This window comes from Lissotriton helveticus, chromosome 7 (assembly GCF_964261635.1).
Source record: "Lissotriton helveticus chromosome 7, aLisHel1.1, whole genome shotgun sequence".
Lineage (NCBI taxonomy): Eukaryota > Metazoa > Chordata > Amphibia > Caudata > Salamandridae > Lissotriton > Lissotriton helveticus.
In genome coordinates, this window is record NC_136068.1 from 45,293,175 (window position 1) to 45,310,875 (window position 17,701).

Below are 17,701 nucleotides of genomic sequence, written 5' to 3' on the forward strand. Positions count from 1 at the left end.
TTAACCTTTTAGCAGGTGAATAACCTATTTTATTGCCTAGAAAGCCACAATCGCTTAGCTTCAGGATATCTGGATTTGCAATTATGTTAATAATTAATTTAAGCCTCTGGAGGTATTAAGCACCCCCAAACAAATTGCATTAAATCCTTACGCTGTTCACTGGTAATATTATTGTATTAAATTTTGTACGTTTCTACTGTAAATGTTAAATATTTTATGTATGTTTTATTCCATGTGATTTTATGGCTTAAAAGCCGAAATAAAGTTTAAGAAGTAATACTGGTGCCTGACCTTTGGTGGCGCAAGTGGGGTAGAGGGAAGGAACCTTCTTGTGCTTGAAGTAGCCTGTGAGAGAAAATGTACCCAATAGTGGCCCTTTGAACAGAAGCAGTTTGATAGGGACTAAGCCTGCAACACTTACAAGCTAGGTCGTAAAATATATTGTGAATGTCAGTCACATTTGGTTTTATAGAAGATCACATCTTTTGAGCAAATCAAAGACGAATTGGGTTTGTCCCACGAAGATTTTGTCCTTGTAGCTCAGACATGCTCTGTGAGCACTGGTAGGGTAAGAAACATATCTCGAGTCACTGACTGTAGGGGCAGAAATTAGAGAATTAAGCAGAAATGAGAGCTCAGCATATCTCCTTTCAACCAGAAGGATGAAAAGCAAAGTGCCTTCAGGGTACAAACACCTGAATGCTTTATTATTGGATTTATAGGTGGTGAAATGTTTATCACACCTGGCAATTAGCTGTTACGATGAAGTTTGCACTGGAAATTTTGGCCCATACAACCTGTCGCAATTTAACAAGAAAAAGTTCTTATAATCCTGACTGGAAACTCTTGAACTCCTAAGGTTAATAGCTATCATCACCAGAATTAAGCATGGGCGTAAAATCCGTTCCGCTCGCGGATTTTGCGGATTTTCGGTAAATTCGCAATCCGCGAACTCTCGCGAACTTGCCGAAAATTCGTAAAATCCATGCGAAGCGGATTTTTTGCTTGGTCGCACTTGCCAACTAGAATACTATACAATTTCGCGGGAGTAAACACTTGCGAACACGTAGATGCGGCGGGCAGCGACAATCTCACAATTGCGAGATTGCAAAATTTGCAATTTCGCACAAGAAATCCACCAGCAGGCAGCATAAACCTTGAAAATTATGATTTTTATCAGAATAACTCCTCAGGTTGACATTTGCCTGCACTTTTTCTTTGCAAGGAGTCCATTTTGGGGGGGGGGGGGGGGTGGGAGGAAGGAAGTGCCCCACAGTCTCCAACTTCCTGTTCCTGTCCAGCAGGCTCCTCCCAGTGCTTTCTTCATGTGCTGGTCACTCTGATTTGGATCTTGACCTGGAAGGATTACTTTTTGTGGATGCTGCTGGATATTTGGATTTTTGCAAAACTGAAAGCACTCAGCAGGTGCAAAAGTTCAATCTTATCATTAGTAACCATTCCCTGTAGTGCTTCCTGAGGGGCCCCTTCAGAGTTCATTTGCCTACTTGCAACTATTCTATGACCCTGCTCTGACCCTCACAGCAGGCTCAGAGAATAGCTACAAGTATACAACAAAGGTCCTGTTAAAAAAAATTACACTGCAACAGAAAGCAATTACTGACAAAACTGAAAGCACTCAGCAGGTGCAAAAGTTCAATCTTATCATTAGTAACCATTCCCTGTAGTGCTTCCTGAGGGGCCCCTTCAGAGTTCAGTTGCCTACTTGCAACTATTCTATGACCCTGCTCTGACCCTCACAGCAGGCTCAGAGAATAGCTACAAGTAGGCCACAAAGGTCCTGTGAAAAAAAAATTGCACTGCAACAGAAAGCAAATTACAGATAAGGAAGCAGGTGCCAGCCAGACTGGAAGTTTAAATTCAGTGACACATTAATCAACCCCAAATTAATTCATGTCAGTTGAAGCAGGACAGGTGTGCTTGCTTTTTTTCACCCCCATAATCTACAGTGATAAACCAACCAGAGGGTGGCAGTGATGTACCAGAGGGTGGCATGGGTGTACCAGAGGGTGGCAGTGGTGAAACAAAGGGTGCTGTGAACATGTGATGATGAACCAGACGTAGAAACAACATAGTCGCGGCCGTTGCGAGCCGACAAGTAAGTTCGCAATTGCGAACTGGTACACAACCCTCGCGAACTGGCAGAAACCCCTGCGAACACAAAAAGAAAAAAATCCGCAATTTCGCGAGAGTTCGCAGATTTTGCGGATTGCGAATCCGTAAATACGCAAGTTCGCGGATTGCCAATTCGCAAAATCCGCCCATGCTTAACCAGAATGTTTAAATTAGGGGGAAAACAAACAAACACACACCCTTTCTTTGTGATTATTGTGGGAGCTTATACAAAGCATATCATTTAAATAAAATGGATTTTTAAACCAAATCCTGTAACTCCACCAGTTAAAGATCTTCCCCAGGAAGGTAAAGTTAGCTACAGAGTAATACTTTACTTGTCTGGGCTTTTACTGCAAAGTGAGAGCGTGTACTATGGGCAAAGGAGTTGCACTGCATGGCCTGTTGGGATCAAAAAGAAACCATTGAGCACATTATCTTTTTCTGACCAAACTATGTGTCGTAAAGGAGGTGTTGGATTATTCCGCTTGGTCAAAAAGTGGAAGTTAGGGAACATAAGGGAGCACTCAGGACTCTAAAATACAACACATGCAGGTTGTCAATCTTTGCTATCTTTCGTTTTCTGATGAGTGTGTGGAGAATAAGGTACAAGTTAAGCATCCCTTAAAAGAAACTTGTATACATGGTGAACGGTAACCTTGCAGCTGTACAATCGTTGGAGAATAGGAAGGGTAATACTTGTTGTATAACAGGATTAAGATTAGAGTTTTATATCCTTTTAACCTTTTAGCAGGTGAATAACCTATTTTATTGCCTAGAAAGCCACAATCGCTTAGCTTCAGGATATCTGGATTTGCAATTATGTTAATAATTAATTTAAGCCTCTGGAGGTATTAAGCACCCCCAAACAAATTGCATTAAATCCTTACGCTGTTCACTGGTAATATTATTGTATTGAATTTTGTACGTTTCTACTGTAAATGTTAAATATTTTAAAATAAAGTTTAAGAAGTAATACTGGTGCCTGACCTTTGGTGGGCGCAAGTGGGGTAGAGGGAAGGAACCTTCTTGTGCTTGAAGTAGCCTGTGAGAGAAAATTTACCCAATAGTGGCCCTTTGAACAGAAGCAGTTTGATAGGGACTAAGCCTGCAACACTTACAAGCTAGGTCGTAAAATATATTGTGAATGTCAGTCACATTTGGTTTTATAGAAGATCACATCTTTTGAGCAAATCAAAGACGAATTGGGTTTGTCCCACGAAGATTTTGTCCTTGCAGCTCACACATGCTCTGTGAGCACTGGTAGGGTAAGAAACATATCTCGAGTCACTGACTGTAGGGGCAGAAATAGAGGATTAGGCAGAAATGAGAGCTCAGCGTATCTCCCTTGAACCAGATGGATGAAAAGCACAGATAGCCTTCAGGGTGGTAGCCATTAGCATTAACTGTGATGAAACCACGCAAGGGCAACACTTTATGTTCATAAGGAAACATAAGGAGGGTGAGATCCTATGGTCTTCCTGTGTTGGATGGAGTTGTGCTCCTTTAGGAAAGTTTGGAACCTGCATGGATCCTCCTTATAGTCTAGGATTGCCCAAGCTGAGCCTCTTGGACATAGTAACAAGCATTCCAAGGCATCAGCAAGCTTTACTTTCTGTACAATATTTAGATGTTGTCAAGAAAATGTTGGAGGTGAAAAATAAGACACTGAAAAGAGATGATAGACCTATGTTATGATCTTGTTAAAGATGAAAAGAAAGACAAGTAACAATGCAGGTGCATCCCCGGGCAAAAATCAGCTGCTCCTGCCAAGAAAATGGGGAGAGGAGCATCTCCGGTGGAGGCCTGCGTGTCCAACCAGAAGTGAAATTCTGGCAAATAAGCCAACAAGAAGAAGAGTGTGTTTTTAAGGGCCTGATGTGGTTAAGACATCTGTACCTTAACATGGCTAAAAATGTGGGATCATAAAAAAATAAAAAATAAATTGAACAAAACATAGGAAGCTGGTTTCAAAATGCTATTCTTCCTTGGAATGAAAGTGACACAACTGGACAAACATGTCTTAAACTGGGTTAAATGTGAAAATTGAAAAGAAGAATAATGGCACACCCTCATAAAACGACTAAAATAGACTAGAACAAAACCCATTCACTACATAGACTTTTCCATAGAAGTAAAAATAAAGGCACATTTGTGAAGAGGGCAGCAGATAGACAAAAAACATTTTTCATTGGCTGCAGACAGAATACACTCATCAATGTGCCCATGCTACCCTCCGAGGGGATGCCATAGTAACTAGCGGACATTAGTTCATTGATGCTAGCTTTTGCCTATGCCACCCTCCAAGGGGTACCGTAATAGCTAGTTGACATTAGTTCATGGAAGCTCACTTCTGCCCATGCCACCCTTCTAGAGGTCAGATCAGTTGACTGGGGGTGAGTGCTTGCAATGTTCAACACTATGTCCATCATCCCCTTTGGTTTTGCTTTGTTCACCCTAAGTTGGCAGGGTACGCCCAGACGTGGTGGGGCCCGTGCTCACTTTGCCACTGGATTCAAGCTAGCCTGGCTGATGACGGCTGATTAGCCAGAAACCGTACCCAGGATGCTTGTTCCGGTGCAGAGAAGACATGGCTTGGCAGTTCGGGCTGGACTGTTCCCATGAGGCACAGGGTCAAGGCTGATTTGCATATGGCCATGTCTGAACTGGGGTGGCGGAGTAAGCTAAAGAACGGTGATGGATTCAACCCAGTTCAGTTGACTGGGGGTGAGTGTTTGCAATGTTCAATACTCCGTCCATCATCCCCTTTGGTTTTGCACCCTCCTAGAGGTGCCGTAGTAGCTAGTGGTCATCAGTTCAATGATGCTCGCTTTTCCCCATGCCACCCTCCGAGGGGCTCCATAGTAACTAGGGGACATCAGTTCATTGATGCTCGCTTCTGCTCATGTCATCCTCCAAGGGGTGACATAGTAACAAGCGGACATTAGTTAATTAATGCTCACTTCTGCTAATGCCATCCTCTGAGGGGTGCCATAGTAGCTAGCAGATATTAGTTCACGGATGCTCACTTCTGCCGATGCCACCCTCCTACAGGTGGTGTAGTAGCTACCGGACATTAGTTCATTGATGCTTGCTTTTGCTCATGCCACCCTCCTAGAGGTGCTGTGATAGCTAGTGGACATTAGTTCATGGATGCTCGCTTTTTCCTCTTCACCCTTCTAGATGTGCCGTAATAGCTAGCGGATATCAGTTCATCAATGCTCGCTTCTGCCTATGCCACTACTCCTACGGTTACATCGTAAAAAGCAGACATTAGTTCATCGATGATCGTCTGCTTGTTCTAGCTCTTTTCACCCCAAGTCCTTCAGTTCCTCTTACACTAACACGTATCTTCAGTTGAAGACAAAACCACTGGTCTCTCTCACCTCTTAAGAAACCTGGTGTCTTCTCCATGGCTTGACTCACCTTCACACCCTTGTTGGGGCTGGCTTGGAACTGCATCACCACCTGGTCTCGGTCACGGATGTAGACCTCGTACCCACCAGGCTGGGCGTAGGCACCACCTCTCAGGTTGGTCTCAAGGGTAACGGAGAAGTCCCGGAGCAGGGAGCGGCATTTTTGTAAGGAGATATCTTCATTCTTCACTAAAAGGTTCCCATAGTGAGCTGCTATTTCACCCTGAAGAAGGCAAATAAAGCCAAGTCAGACAACGGGCTCCTGATGAAAACATTTGTAAATACAGAGGAAGCAGAAGAGATCACCACTTATAATGTGCTAGAAAAATAACATGACTTTAAAGAAACTAAATATCTAAAGTCTGAAAATAACACTGGTGTTTATAAATTATTATAGTGTTATACCAATAAAGTTTTTTGTTGGAAGACTTTAACAAAAATGCAGGTAGTCTTAATTGATGGGACGTTCCATAAGATTCATAAAGATTTACAAAGTAGTTAATGTTTTAGTACCTTCTGTTTTTTAGAGATTTTACTTGGGGAATGTACAGGAATGCCTTAGTCCACCCCCATCACCTCCATCTGAGACCTTTATTCTGACTTCTCAGCCCTATTTTACCCTTATAGATTTGCCAGCAGAACGGAATAAGAGGTTAATCTGCTTCACAGGTGGAGCTTGGATGTTTATTCCATTTATTAGAAAAATATCAGATCATCACAAAATCCAGATTTAGGGGGCTGTTTGAGATTTCACGATATTGACAAACAGATTATGAATTATTATTCATTAATAAGGTAAATGTCATCCACACCCACCCCTTTTTAATCATGTATTTGATTTCTAAGCTACTTTTTACAATATTATACAGAAGTTGTATTCCCATCTGCCACTATTAGTCAGTTACCCTTAATCCGTACACAGAGGCAGGACTTACCCAATCCTTTACAGTGGTTTGTTGTTGCTTTAATGTAAAAAAAAAAAAATGGAAAAAGCAATTTTCTAAAATTGCATAATAAATTAAGTTAATTTTGTTGGTTTTTATTATTTTATTATCTGTTTAAACATGGACCCAGATGAGCACTTTACACTCAACAGGCATCGTAAGAAACCAAAGTATATCTTAACTTTTTCTACAGAGGTGGACAAACACCTACCTGGCCAACCAGCAAAGGGGTGAAGAGGAGTTGTGCGGTGAGGTACTAAGAAGACAGGCCAGGCCGGGCACCTTCTTGTAAGAAACCGAAATGCCTGCTTGGCCAACGAATAAAGCGGTGAAGAGGAGTTGTACGGTGAGGTTACTTTGGAAGCCATACTAAGGATGACAGGCCAGACACCTCTCCCTCTGGAGTCAGTGTGGACCAGAGCAACCTGTGCGGTCTCATGCTAAGAGGTATCCAGACAACCCCAGAAGCCTCAGCCACACAGCCAAAGCGGTATACACCCGTTACGACGCAACTTTTACTCCGCACTACCATTACAACGCGGGCATTACAACGCATGGCATTACAACGCATTGCGCTGGGGGGCGCTCTAGGATAAGAGGTAAGTTTAATTTACTATCCAACACCTTCCCTAGGGTCCACGGGGACTGGAGTTAGAATAGTAAATTATACTTACCACTATCCAGCACCCCAAAGCGCTATGCGTTGTAACGGTATTCGTTGTAAATACCGCGTTGTAATGGTACGCGGAGTAAAAGTATGCGTTGTAACGTCATACATCCCTGTGGAGGACTCTTGGAAATAAGGATCAGTCCTGACTGTTATATGTATATAAATGAAATCTTCAGAATATTCTGCATGCTTTGCTTGGTTGCAGCTTTTTGAAAAACGCAGGGTCTGATTCCCTTCATTAAAGCTTTATTTGCAGAAAACGACATTCAAATAGTTAAGGAGGTGCTTTTATATTTATATAGCTCTAAATAGGTTAATATTTGTCATTGTGTTTTTATTTTTTTTAAACCTCCGATATTAACTTTTGTAAGGATTATGGGCCATATGTATCAAGCAAAATTGCGTTCGCAAACGCCGAAATTCTGCGAATTTCGCCGTTTGCAAATGCAATTTTGCCAAATGTTATGTATTAAGGCAAAATAAGGAAACACAAAATTTGCGATTCCTTAAATGCAATGTAAGAAGCACCAAAAAAGTGCAATTTGGGCTTAAAGAATCGCAAATTACCACCAACTTCAAGTTGGTGGTAATTTGCGATTTCTTTGAAAAATGCACTTTTTTGCATTTTTAAAGTGCAATGTGACACACATACATGCCCTTAGAGCATGTATGTGTGCCACATATGCACCCATGCTTATTTCATGGGTGCAACAGGGTGTCCTTTGGACACCCCTGCACCCTTGAAATTATTCTCAATTTGCGATTCTCAAATTGCGAATCGCAAAATGAGAATAACTTCCCATTCATTCCTATGGGCCTCCTGGCCCATAGAAATGAATGGGAAAGTATTCCTTAATTGCGATTCACAATTTTCTAATGGCAAATAAGGAACATTAAGAAATCGCTAAAAAATTGCAATTTTTTACATACATCCCTATTTGCGATTCTCAAATAGCGATTTCTAAAAAAAATCGCTATTTGAGAATCGCAAATCAGGATGTTGATACATATGCCCCTTAGTAATATTAGATATTTACCCTAAAGTATTTTAGTATAATTGACCTAGACCTACTTCTATAGAAGCCTGTGTTAAAATAAACTGAATTGATAAAAATTTATAAACTTGATTTCAAGTTCTCCTTTCCTCCATCACCTCCCCCTCTGCTGCCTAAATATATCATATCAGTCTGCCTTCCTTAACATGGTATTTTAATGTTCCTTGTTTTTTGTCACAGTTTTGCTCGCTGTACTGAGCCCCAATACATTTATATCACGCTTCATAAATCCCTAAATAAACAAATAAAATAAATAAGGGACACACTGCAAAAATAAGGAAGGGGGCACTGAGCTACCGCTTACCTTCAAACAGTCTGCTTCAAGGAACATTTACTTCCTGCAGTTTCTAATTATGGCCATTTTTGGGTGAAGTTGACAATTTTAGAGTACCATTACTATGTTATCCTGTAAACAGGTCTTTAAAAATGCTGCAAAATTTTAAAACCAATTTTAGCCTGTATACACTTTTACAGAATTATCTTTGCCTGCCTGTCCAGGAATAGTAGTTGCAAATTCAAAACAAGCATTTGCAATGCAATATGTCTCGCATTATTAAAGTTTGAGCTCTTGGTGTTGCATTATGTATTAATGCCAATAGCTCAAACTTTAATAATGCGAGACCTATTCCATTGCAAATGCTTGTTGATAATTACAACCATCAACTACTTCCTACGAAATCCTCTTCCAAACCATGCCGATTCAGTGGAACACGCGCGCTCCCGAAAGGAAATCGCCAAGATGTGCGCGCGTTGCATTGCAAGCAATGCAACGCGTGCACTTCTTTGCTGAAAAAGCTCTGCCGATGGCATTAGGTCCCTTCCTATGCAACGCATGCGGTTTGCGAAGGACGACACCTAAACAGGCCCATCATTCCTTAAAGAGGCTGAACAACAATGCATGAATCCCCCCTAGGTATTGGCTGAGAACGTCACCATGAGCCGCTTCTGGTACTGCCCGTTCTCGTCTTTGAAGGAGTGTTTCATGTAGATCTGGAGGGCTTCGGCTTCACACTTCCCATGCAGATGTGAGAGCTCTTGGACTTCTGCCGGGAACTTCACCAGCTGTGGCATCTGAGAAGCGTAGTGCCCCGCTGCCTCTTTGACGGCCGCCTCGTTCTCAATAGTGGCCAGCGAAAGGACAGCGTTCTCCAGGCACGGAACCGCCCCGCTGAGGATGGTCTTCACATAGGTCTTGACCAAGGAGCTGAACACTGAAAAGAGAAGCAAGACCGGCAAACTTACACAGCAGGTCTTTTGGTAGCATGGACCTCATCTACTGACGTCAACATCAGAGGACGGCCCGTACAGCCAAGGACCTCATCACCGTCCATGGTTGACCTTACAAACAAGAGTGGAGTCTAAATCCAGTGGCTGATCAGAAAGCCCACTCTCTATTCGTAGAACACAAATTACAATGAAGATTCAAACCAAGACTTTGTGTGAATCAATGAGCAGGTCTGTTTCATTAAACAACACTAATTGATGATATACTTTTCCTGCTTTCGTTAACTTACTTCTGCCGGTGAGTTGATAACCGCCTTTCACCCTCTTCACCTCCGCCGTCTGAAAGACAAAGTCACAGAACTTGCGCGTCTGCTGAATGAACTGTGGATCCAGCGCACTCTCTGGAAGAGACTCCATGACATTAATGTCCTTCCCAGATGCAGGGCGGACAAAGACGAAGCAATTTCGAGAAGGGAAGAAGTTCCGTATGCATTCACGAGGAAGGTTATATTCCGCCACTTTCTTACCACATCCTGGAGGAATGAAAAAAAGGAGTGCGAATAATGAGCTGCAGTGAGTGCAAGGTTTGCAGACTAGTGCACGAAAAGGTCTGCGATGGAAGATTCTGTTTAATGGTTGCTCTAGGAGATCTGAAGGCAAAACAACTTACATTAAAGGACAAAGATACAGGGCCCTTTCCTGTAGGAAGAGAGAGACCCAATTCAGGTCTGAACAAAGATAAAGAGTTTCTGCAGAAACTTCGGGAGCACAGTCCTGGCTGCTAGGTATGACACATAGATGGTATTTGTAGGAGGCTGGCTTAGTATATGGTGCTCACTTATGTAAGAGGGCACCCTGCACTATTCCAGACAACCCTTCTGGTGATTTTAGCGGTCTCGGACAACCTTAGAAATCTCTTTAAGTGGTAGCTGTGAAGAGCAGCCTTCAGGCTTAGTCCAGAAGGAGTGCAACGCAGCTTGTTTTACCAGCACTTAATCTTATGGTATGAGTTAAGTGAAAAAGAACCACACAGTGTAGTTATAAACAATAGGTATATATTATTAACGCTCCCTAACACAATGTATTATCTCCTATCCGGAGATATAAATACAATACACACAATACTTTTTCAATAGAATACATAAATAGCACAGAATATACAGTGATCTCCAGGGGGAGACCAAACTATATACTAAAATAGTGGAATGCAAACCACAACTTGAGTCAAGAGTGGACCCAGAAGACATAGAAGAGTTGGGAACCCATGGGACCACTCCCGGTGAGTATATAGGGAGTCCGAGGAGGCTGTGCGAAGTGTAAAAGACTCAAGTCAAAGAGATTTATTAAGCGAACATATCACCCAGGGGTCTCATAGCGCTAGCGTAAAAACTCCACTGGGGCTGAAGGTCAGATGAAATAGAGCAGTCGTTATAGATGATCAAATAACCAGGTTTTTAATTCCTGCGGAATAGCTTGTGATCTGTGATGGAGAGGAGCTGTGATTGAAGTTTGTTCCAAAGAGCAGGTGCAAGGAAAGGAAAAGATCTACTGCCATACCAGACGGTGCAGATTCTACGAGGGGTAAGGAGAAATTTGGTACTTGACCTAAGCGTCCTGTGTGGCTGCTACCAGCTGAAACTTTTTTTTTTAAAACAGATTTTATTTGTCACAGGTCACATATATTGCATAGCTCCGCAACCCGAGACTACCGCACACATCGATGAAGTAACAATAGTGCTGTTGACTTTTTATAACAAAAACTAACCCCCCACCCAGCCACCCCCCGATTGCGTATATGCCTCCACAGCCAAAGGATTAAATTTCCAAAGTAGCACACTGAGTCCATCCAGCACCCTACAAATCCCTATCTCTATCCCCCATGGCTATGAAAATCGGTAGCTCGAGCCCCATGCAAAAGTCCATCCCAGACCTCCATGCAGCCAGAGGCGGAGCCCGAGGCGCCTTCCAAGTCCTGGCTATATCCCTCTTTGCCAGCTTGAGACCTAGCAGCAACGTTTATATCTATTGCCCCCGAAACCCTCCAACACATGCAGCAATGCCAGTCGCGGCGTGTACGGAAGTTCCCATGCCAAAACCTCCGACAGACAGGAGAACACCCCCCTCCAAAATCTATGCAGCGCAAGACAGCCCCAGACTGTGTGTATAAGTCTTGCACTTTTTAGGTAAATTACATACCTGCTGACAAGGAGGAATGAGAAAACATATCCTTTATAGTTGTCACTGTGTTTTTGTTTTCACTATGATTGTGAATTGCACAAGCAGTAGCAAGAGTTTATAAGAACAGAGGCCCTGACGAAAGCCTAGGGAGTGTTCCCCTGTATGGCTGAAACATGTTGGCCCCTAAACAGTTATTTGTTGATACTGTGATTTTGCGCTGTTCTGGTTTTTAAATGGAAAGGAACTCACAGCTATTAAAGTTCTCTTACTGTGATTTTTCTATTCTCTTTTAATTTCACTTTTTACACTTTCACCTTTGCACTGCTTATTGTTCTATTTGGTGATCCTACGCATGGTCACATGAGCGATTGTGGGCTTGACCCCTGTCCTACCAGGCTGTTCTGGAAGTAGTCTCGTTAATCTGGAGACACACCAGCTCAGTCCTGTGGATGACCAGATGAGAAAAATCAGACCACCAACAAGATTTTGATGGTAATCCAACTCTGGATTTTGGATCTCATCTACTTTTGCAGGTGGTTACATGCGTCGGATTGTCAAAACCTTATTCAAACACTTTCTGTAATTGAGTTATGCATTTGGTAAACTCAACACAGTATATGTTTTTTAGAGATATAGTTGTCTCTTATTAGACACCCAGGTTTTTGTGTATTTACAGACTATAAGTGTGCCCTACCAGCTTAAATTTGTGCTCGGAACACGACTGTGTACTCAATGGAAGTCTATGGGTAAGTTGCGGTTGCTATTTTAAACAAGAAGGACACTTCCCAGTGGAACCTGAAGAAACCCCGTGGAAGATGGAAGTTTGGAGAGTCACCCGAGCCGTGGATACCCCAGGAAGCAGGATACCTACACCAGGGATTCGGGTGCATAGGTGCAAAGTGACGTCGGAAACTGCCAGAGACCACAATGGAGGATTTCAGGAAGATGCCGCTGGCAAAGAAGGTGAAAGTGTCCAGTGGAACCCAAAGGTTGGTTCGCGAAAAGAAGTGTCTGCAAGCAGAGGAGACAGAGACTATGCCCCTCAGGAGTGACCAGGAGGCATGGAAGACGAATGCCCACTGATGTCGGGAATGCAGGAGAGTTGACAATGCCCTCGTATTTGCAGCTGTATGGATCAGGTGGCGCAGAGGAAGACAGGAGCTGTTCATGAGCTGTTCCACGTTGGATGTAGAGAGCCATGGGGTCAGTGTCCGGCAGGGCACCAACAAGCCTTGGCAGTGGCAAGAGACGCAGTTGTTGAAAAAAGGTGCAGTGTCGGGACCAGCAAGGTCCAAGTGACTCACCACAAGCAGGTAAGTAGGAGCAGGCTCTGAGCAAGCAGAGGAGTCCACTGGAGTGAAAGAAGACCATCAAGAGGACCCACAGGCCAGAGGCACAGGAGTTGCAAGAGGACCTCGAGCAGCTCACGAAAGGATGACGGCCTACGGTTCAAAGGATGTGGTGCAGGTGAAGATCTTGACTGCAGGAGAAGCTTGACGCTGGAGCTTCTTGGAACCCATAGATCTCTTTAGGAGAGCGTCAATAAGCCTTAGCAACAGCAAGCTGACGCGAGGCACAGGGGTACTGCTCCAGCGTCCCAACAAGGGATACTGGCTTCAAACTTGCTTTTAAGACAGTGAAGTCCTCGCGGGGAAATGCAGAACCACAGCCTGTGTTGCCAAACCTTTCGGAGTCAATAGGAGTTCAGAAACAGCAGGCAGGCCGGCCAGCTGTGTTGTGGTGCCTTCAGATGTAGGGAAGTGACTCCTTCACTCCAAGAGAGATGCTTTCAGGTGTCTTGGATGTCCACAGGTCTTGTGAAGAACCTGTATGGAGCACAGGCACAGATTTTGCAGCAGACTTGCAGGACGACGAGACCAGGAGCAGCAGGAGTCTTCCCAGTTGCAGTCTCGGTTCCCAAAAGCGAAGTCCAATGATGTCCAGAGTGTCCAGATGGTCGAAGTTGAAGTGGTGTTGGATCTGGATCTTGTTCCACGATGAATCTAGGGACCCACCCTACAGGTAAACCCTTAAGTACCCTAGGGAAAGGGTTGGAATGAATCAGGGGTCCCTCCCAGAGTAGGGGCTTTACAATGAGGAGGATACTCCCATGTCCTTTGTCCAGTTTCGCCCCAGAGCGGGAGCCAGCATCTCCCTGAACTGGAGTATGCAAGGAGGGCACCAAATGTGCCCTTCAGGCAGTCTTAGTGGTGCTGGCAAGCGCCTCCACTCTGTCCCAATACACTATGTCCTGTCTGGAAGGTGGTCACACCTCCCTGTGACAGGATATCTATTGTCCTGCCTTTCTCTGCTCAAGCTTGGCTCAGCAGCAGGACGGCAGAATCATATCTCTGGTCGGCAGCAGCCATAGTTTGCTGTCCGGTTCTAGAAGACGGGTACCAGGAGCCCTGAGGTCCTCCCGGATGAGCTTTACAGTGCATGGAATCATACCTCCCACACCGTTTACGGTGTGGAGGTATGACTTCAACATGTTTGATATAAAACAGGACAGGGTGTGTGACAGCCAGTTTAGAGAAGGCCACCGCGTAATGACACATGGCCACTCTATGTATCGAAATGATGCATGTACAACCCGGGAGAATGGCCTCCGAAGGTTGTAGGGGCGTCCTGCTCATGCAGGGGTACCCTCAAACTTAGAACCGATCACCCTGCCTTCAGAATTGAAAGGGCTGCCTCAGGGGTGAATTATAGGTTTTAAGTGCAGTGACCGCAGATACAAGGAAAATTATATCTGTCATAAGTGGTGCTGGAATCAGCTTACACAGACCGCAATGGCAGGCCAGTAGTCACAATTTGAGTGGTCTCTCGTGGGTGACAGAATACATGCTTCAGCCCTTGGTAGACCCCTGGTGTACATATGCCCTGGGTACCTCAGTACCATATACTAGGGACTTACAAGAGTACCCCAATAGCCAATCTGGAGGGTACCCAAGTACTCACCATGTCCAATTTATGGGAGAAAGCACAGAGACTGGGTGTGAGAAAGTGCCCTCTTTCTGCATGGTTGCCCACACTTTTTGCTGAATTGTTGATGTGCTTTGCCTGAGCGTGCCCTGGGCTCCTGCTAACCAGGTACCCAGGGCCTATGTTCTTTCCCTAAAACTACATTGAAGCCTAAACCCAATTGGCATCTCTGGCCACAGGTCAGCCTCTGGTACATGGTACCACAGATACCCAGGGCACTGCGGCTAGAAAAGGCCTCTAAGGGCCGCAGCACTTACTGTACCACCCTTAGAGGTCCTGTACCTTCACACTCAAACACTGCCTTTGCAGGCTGTGTGTTTTGGTGCATAACAAAGTGAAGAGTCGACTTGGCACACATCCCTGTGTGCCATGCCTACAAATCTCTGCCCTGGCATACATCAGTCACCCCTCTTGCTGGGTGCCCTATGCCAGTGGTGGGGGCACAGGTGCATGAGCCCTGTACCCCTACAGTACCCAGGTCCATTCCTGGGCACTGTAAGTGCAGTGCTGCCATTAAGGGTATATGGTGCTGGGGGGTTGTCATTACGGACTCCACAGCACCATAATGGCTACACTGAAAACTGAAAGGTTTGATATCAAACTTCTCAGCATATTAACTCTACACTGATGCCAGTGTGGGATTTAATGAAAAATGCACACAGAGAGCATCTTAGAGATGCCCCCTGAAAACTAACCTACCACTAGTGTCCAGGCTGAGTAACTGCTTTCAGCTGCCACCACCAGACACGTTTTGGACCCCTGAGCCGAGAGCCTGCTGATCTAGGGAGCCTGAAACAAAGCACATCCTGGGATGAGGAGCCAAGCCTCCTCCCCCAGGATGGGCAGAGTCCACAAAGGGGAAGCTTCAAAGGCGTGCCACCTTTGTAAGCTTCTCCAGGCCACTTGCTGCTTTCAGCAATTGGTCCCCACTGGTTCTGACACCCACTGTGGGCGGGAGTACCGGCGGGAAAAACAAGCGAGGAAGGGAGTTGTGCCGACCTCTGCCTAATCCACCCCTCAGGTGGGGGAGGCGCGGTGAAGCACAGCTCTCAGTCCAAGCCATCTTGCAGATGGTGGGGGACTCAGCCAACCAGGGAAAGGTTTATGCCCCCTCCCACTGGAGGGTGGTATATTAGGGGGTGTAACCACCCCACAAAAGGGACCCATTGGTCCCAACCTTTTACCTACCTGTAACACCCCTAAATCTAGTATTTAGGGGCACCCCTGAACCTTGCTTCCTCAGACCACAAGAAACTACAAGAAAAGAAGAAGGACCAAAAAGCCGTGCCGAAGCTAACATGAGGAAGAAGTCCTCAGGCCTACAGGCCTGTCTCCACCGTGAACCTGCTCCTGCGAAATCCCGATGTGTCCTGCAGCCAGCAACCTCGAAAACCCCAGAGGACCGGCCTGCCTTCAATCACAAAGACCTTATCTCCTGTGAGCACCGGATTTGTTCCTCTATAATCTCTGGCTCCGGCCGGACAGCGCAAGTCTGCACCAATCTACACCCGACGTCCACGGCCCGAGCTCGATTGGGCAAACACCACAAGAAAGCCTCAACCCTTCAGCTGACGCCTGCAGCTTAAATCCAGAAGGTCCCCCCAACCGCAACCAAGAGCTGATAAGAAGATCCGACCCTAAAAGGCACCCCTGCACCCGACGCCCCACAGCCATGGGTGGTCCAACTGACAGTGCCTAACCAAGCCCCATCATCCCAACATACCTCTCGAAGTGGTGGTTGCACCCAGAGGACCATTGTCCCTGAGCCTGCAGTGCCTTTGCAAAACGGAGGTTCCCCATTGCAAACAACAGGGCGCCCGACGTCAAAAGAGCACCCTGCCGCCCTAGTGCCGCTGAAGGTGTACCTTTGGTGCTACTTTGTTTCCCCATTTGGCCTGAGCTAAAGTCCAGGAGCTTTGCTCCCACAACCAAGTGACCTGCTCGTCAGCAGCCACCAACCGGAGGCCCTCTATCCCCCAATGGATAACATTGGGCCTCAGCACACTGCACCCGGCCGCCCTAGTGCCGCTGAGGGTGTAACAAGAGTGCATCCCTGACCCTGGGGGACCCCCGAGTTTACCCCCAGAAACTCAACTCCCACCACCGAATACTTAACCTAAAACCGACAACACTATTTTCCTCCATAGGATAACATTGACTGTTTTTTCTTGGAAAAAGTTCCAAGTGTGGAGTTTGAAACCTAAAGAAGTTCTTTAAAATTGCACTAACTGACAAAAACGGTTTTACTTACCTGTTTAAAGGTAATGTCCCAGTGTAGAATCCAGGTATACTACACTGTGTAAGAAAAGTAATATCACAAGTAACTTACTTGTAATTTTACTGAAAATCCTATACAAAGTATATGTACTGTATTTACAAAGCATTGCATTTCTCAGGAACAATACTGTAAGTCAAAACAACCTGCATTTACAAGTACAATCCAAACTGCACTACAACAGTATATTTACTGCAGAATATGCCAGGCTTGCTTGGTTCTAGCATATAAAATAACGAAAAGAATATTTTTATACAAAAACAATTGGTCTGAAATTCAATCAAAAGATAAAAGTACATTTGCAATCAGAACAACAGAAATGATGAGAGAACCATTTCACATTTCAAATTATTGCAGTCAGGGGATGAGGGGGATGACGAAGCAGGGTGTACATACTATGGTGGAAAAGACTAAGGTATATAGTTTGCAGTAGCACAAAGTGTCCCTTTCTGAAACGATCCAATTCTTATGTAACTTAGGGGCATATTACCAACAACTAGCGATAATTTTTGTCTCTAACTTGTTTAGAGACAAACATTATCGCCGCACATCGGCGATTTTTATCGCAGATAAACCTTGCTATTAGCAAGGTTTATCGCAAATGCGATAAAAAACGGCCGCAATGCATAAATATCGCTGAAAAGTCCGCGATATTCATGCATTATCGAGCAAATGCTCTTAGCCATGTTATCCACCTCCCATTGGATAACATGGCTAAGAACTGCTCAGGGCAGGTTTTAGTTTTTGGAGATATTCGCGCTTAGCGCGAATATCTCCAAAAGTTGGTAATAGGAGATAGCGATGTTAGCGACTGTTTCCAGTCG

The 17,701-nt window shown here is 44.8% G+C and overlaps 1 protein-coding gene across 1 annotated transcript in view; it reads right to left on the reverse strand.

Annotated features, from left to right (window-relative positions):
• LOC144767987 (guanylate-binding protein 3-like) overlaps window positions 1-17,701 on the reverse strand; it is an 85,903-nt gene that overhangs the window by 17,643 nt on the left and 50,559 nt on the right. Inside the window, exons 6-8 of the mRNA XM_078651366.1 lie at window positions 9,730-9,972; window positions 9,149-9,426; window positions 5,557-5,769 (exon numbers count right to left, since the gene is read on the reverse strand). Of these exons, the coding sequence (XP_078507492.1) occupies window positions 5,557-5,769; window positions 9,149-9,426; window positions 9,730-9,972 (734 nt within the window). The remainder of the gene's footprint in view (window positions 1-5,556; window positions 5,770-9,148; window positions 9,427-9,729; window positions 9,973-17,701) is intronic.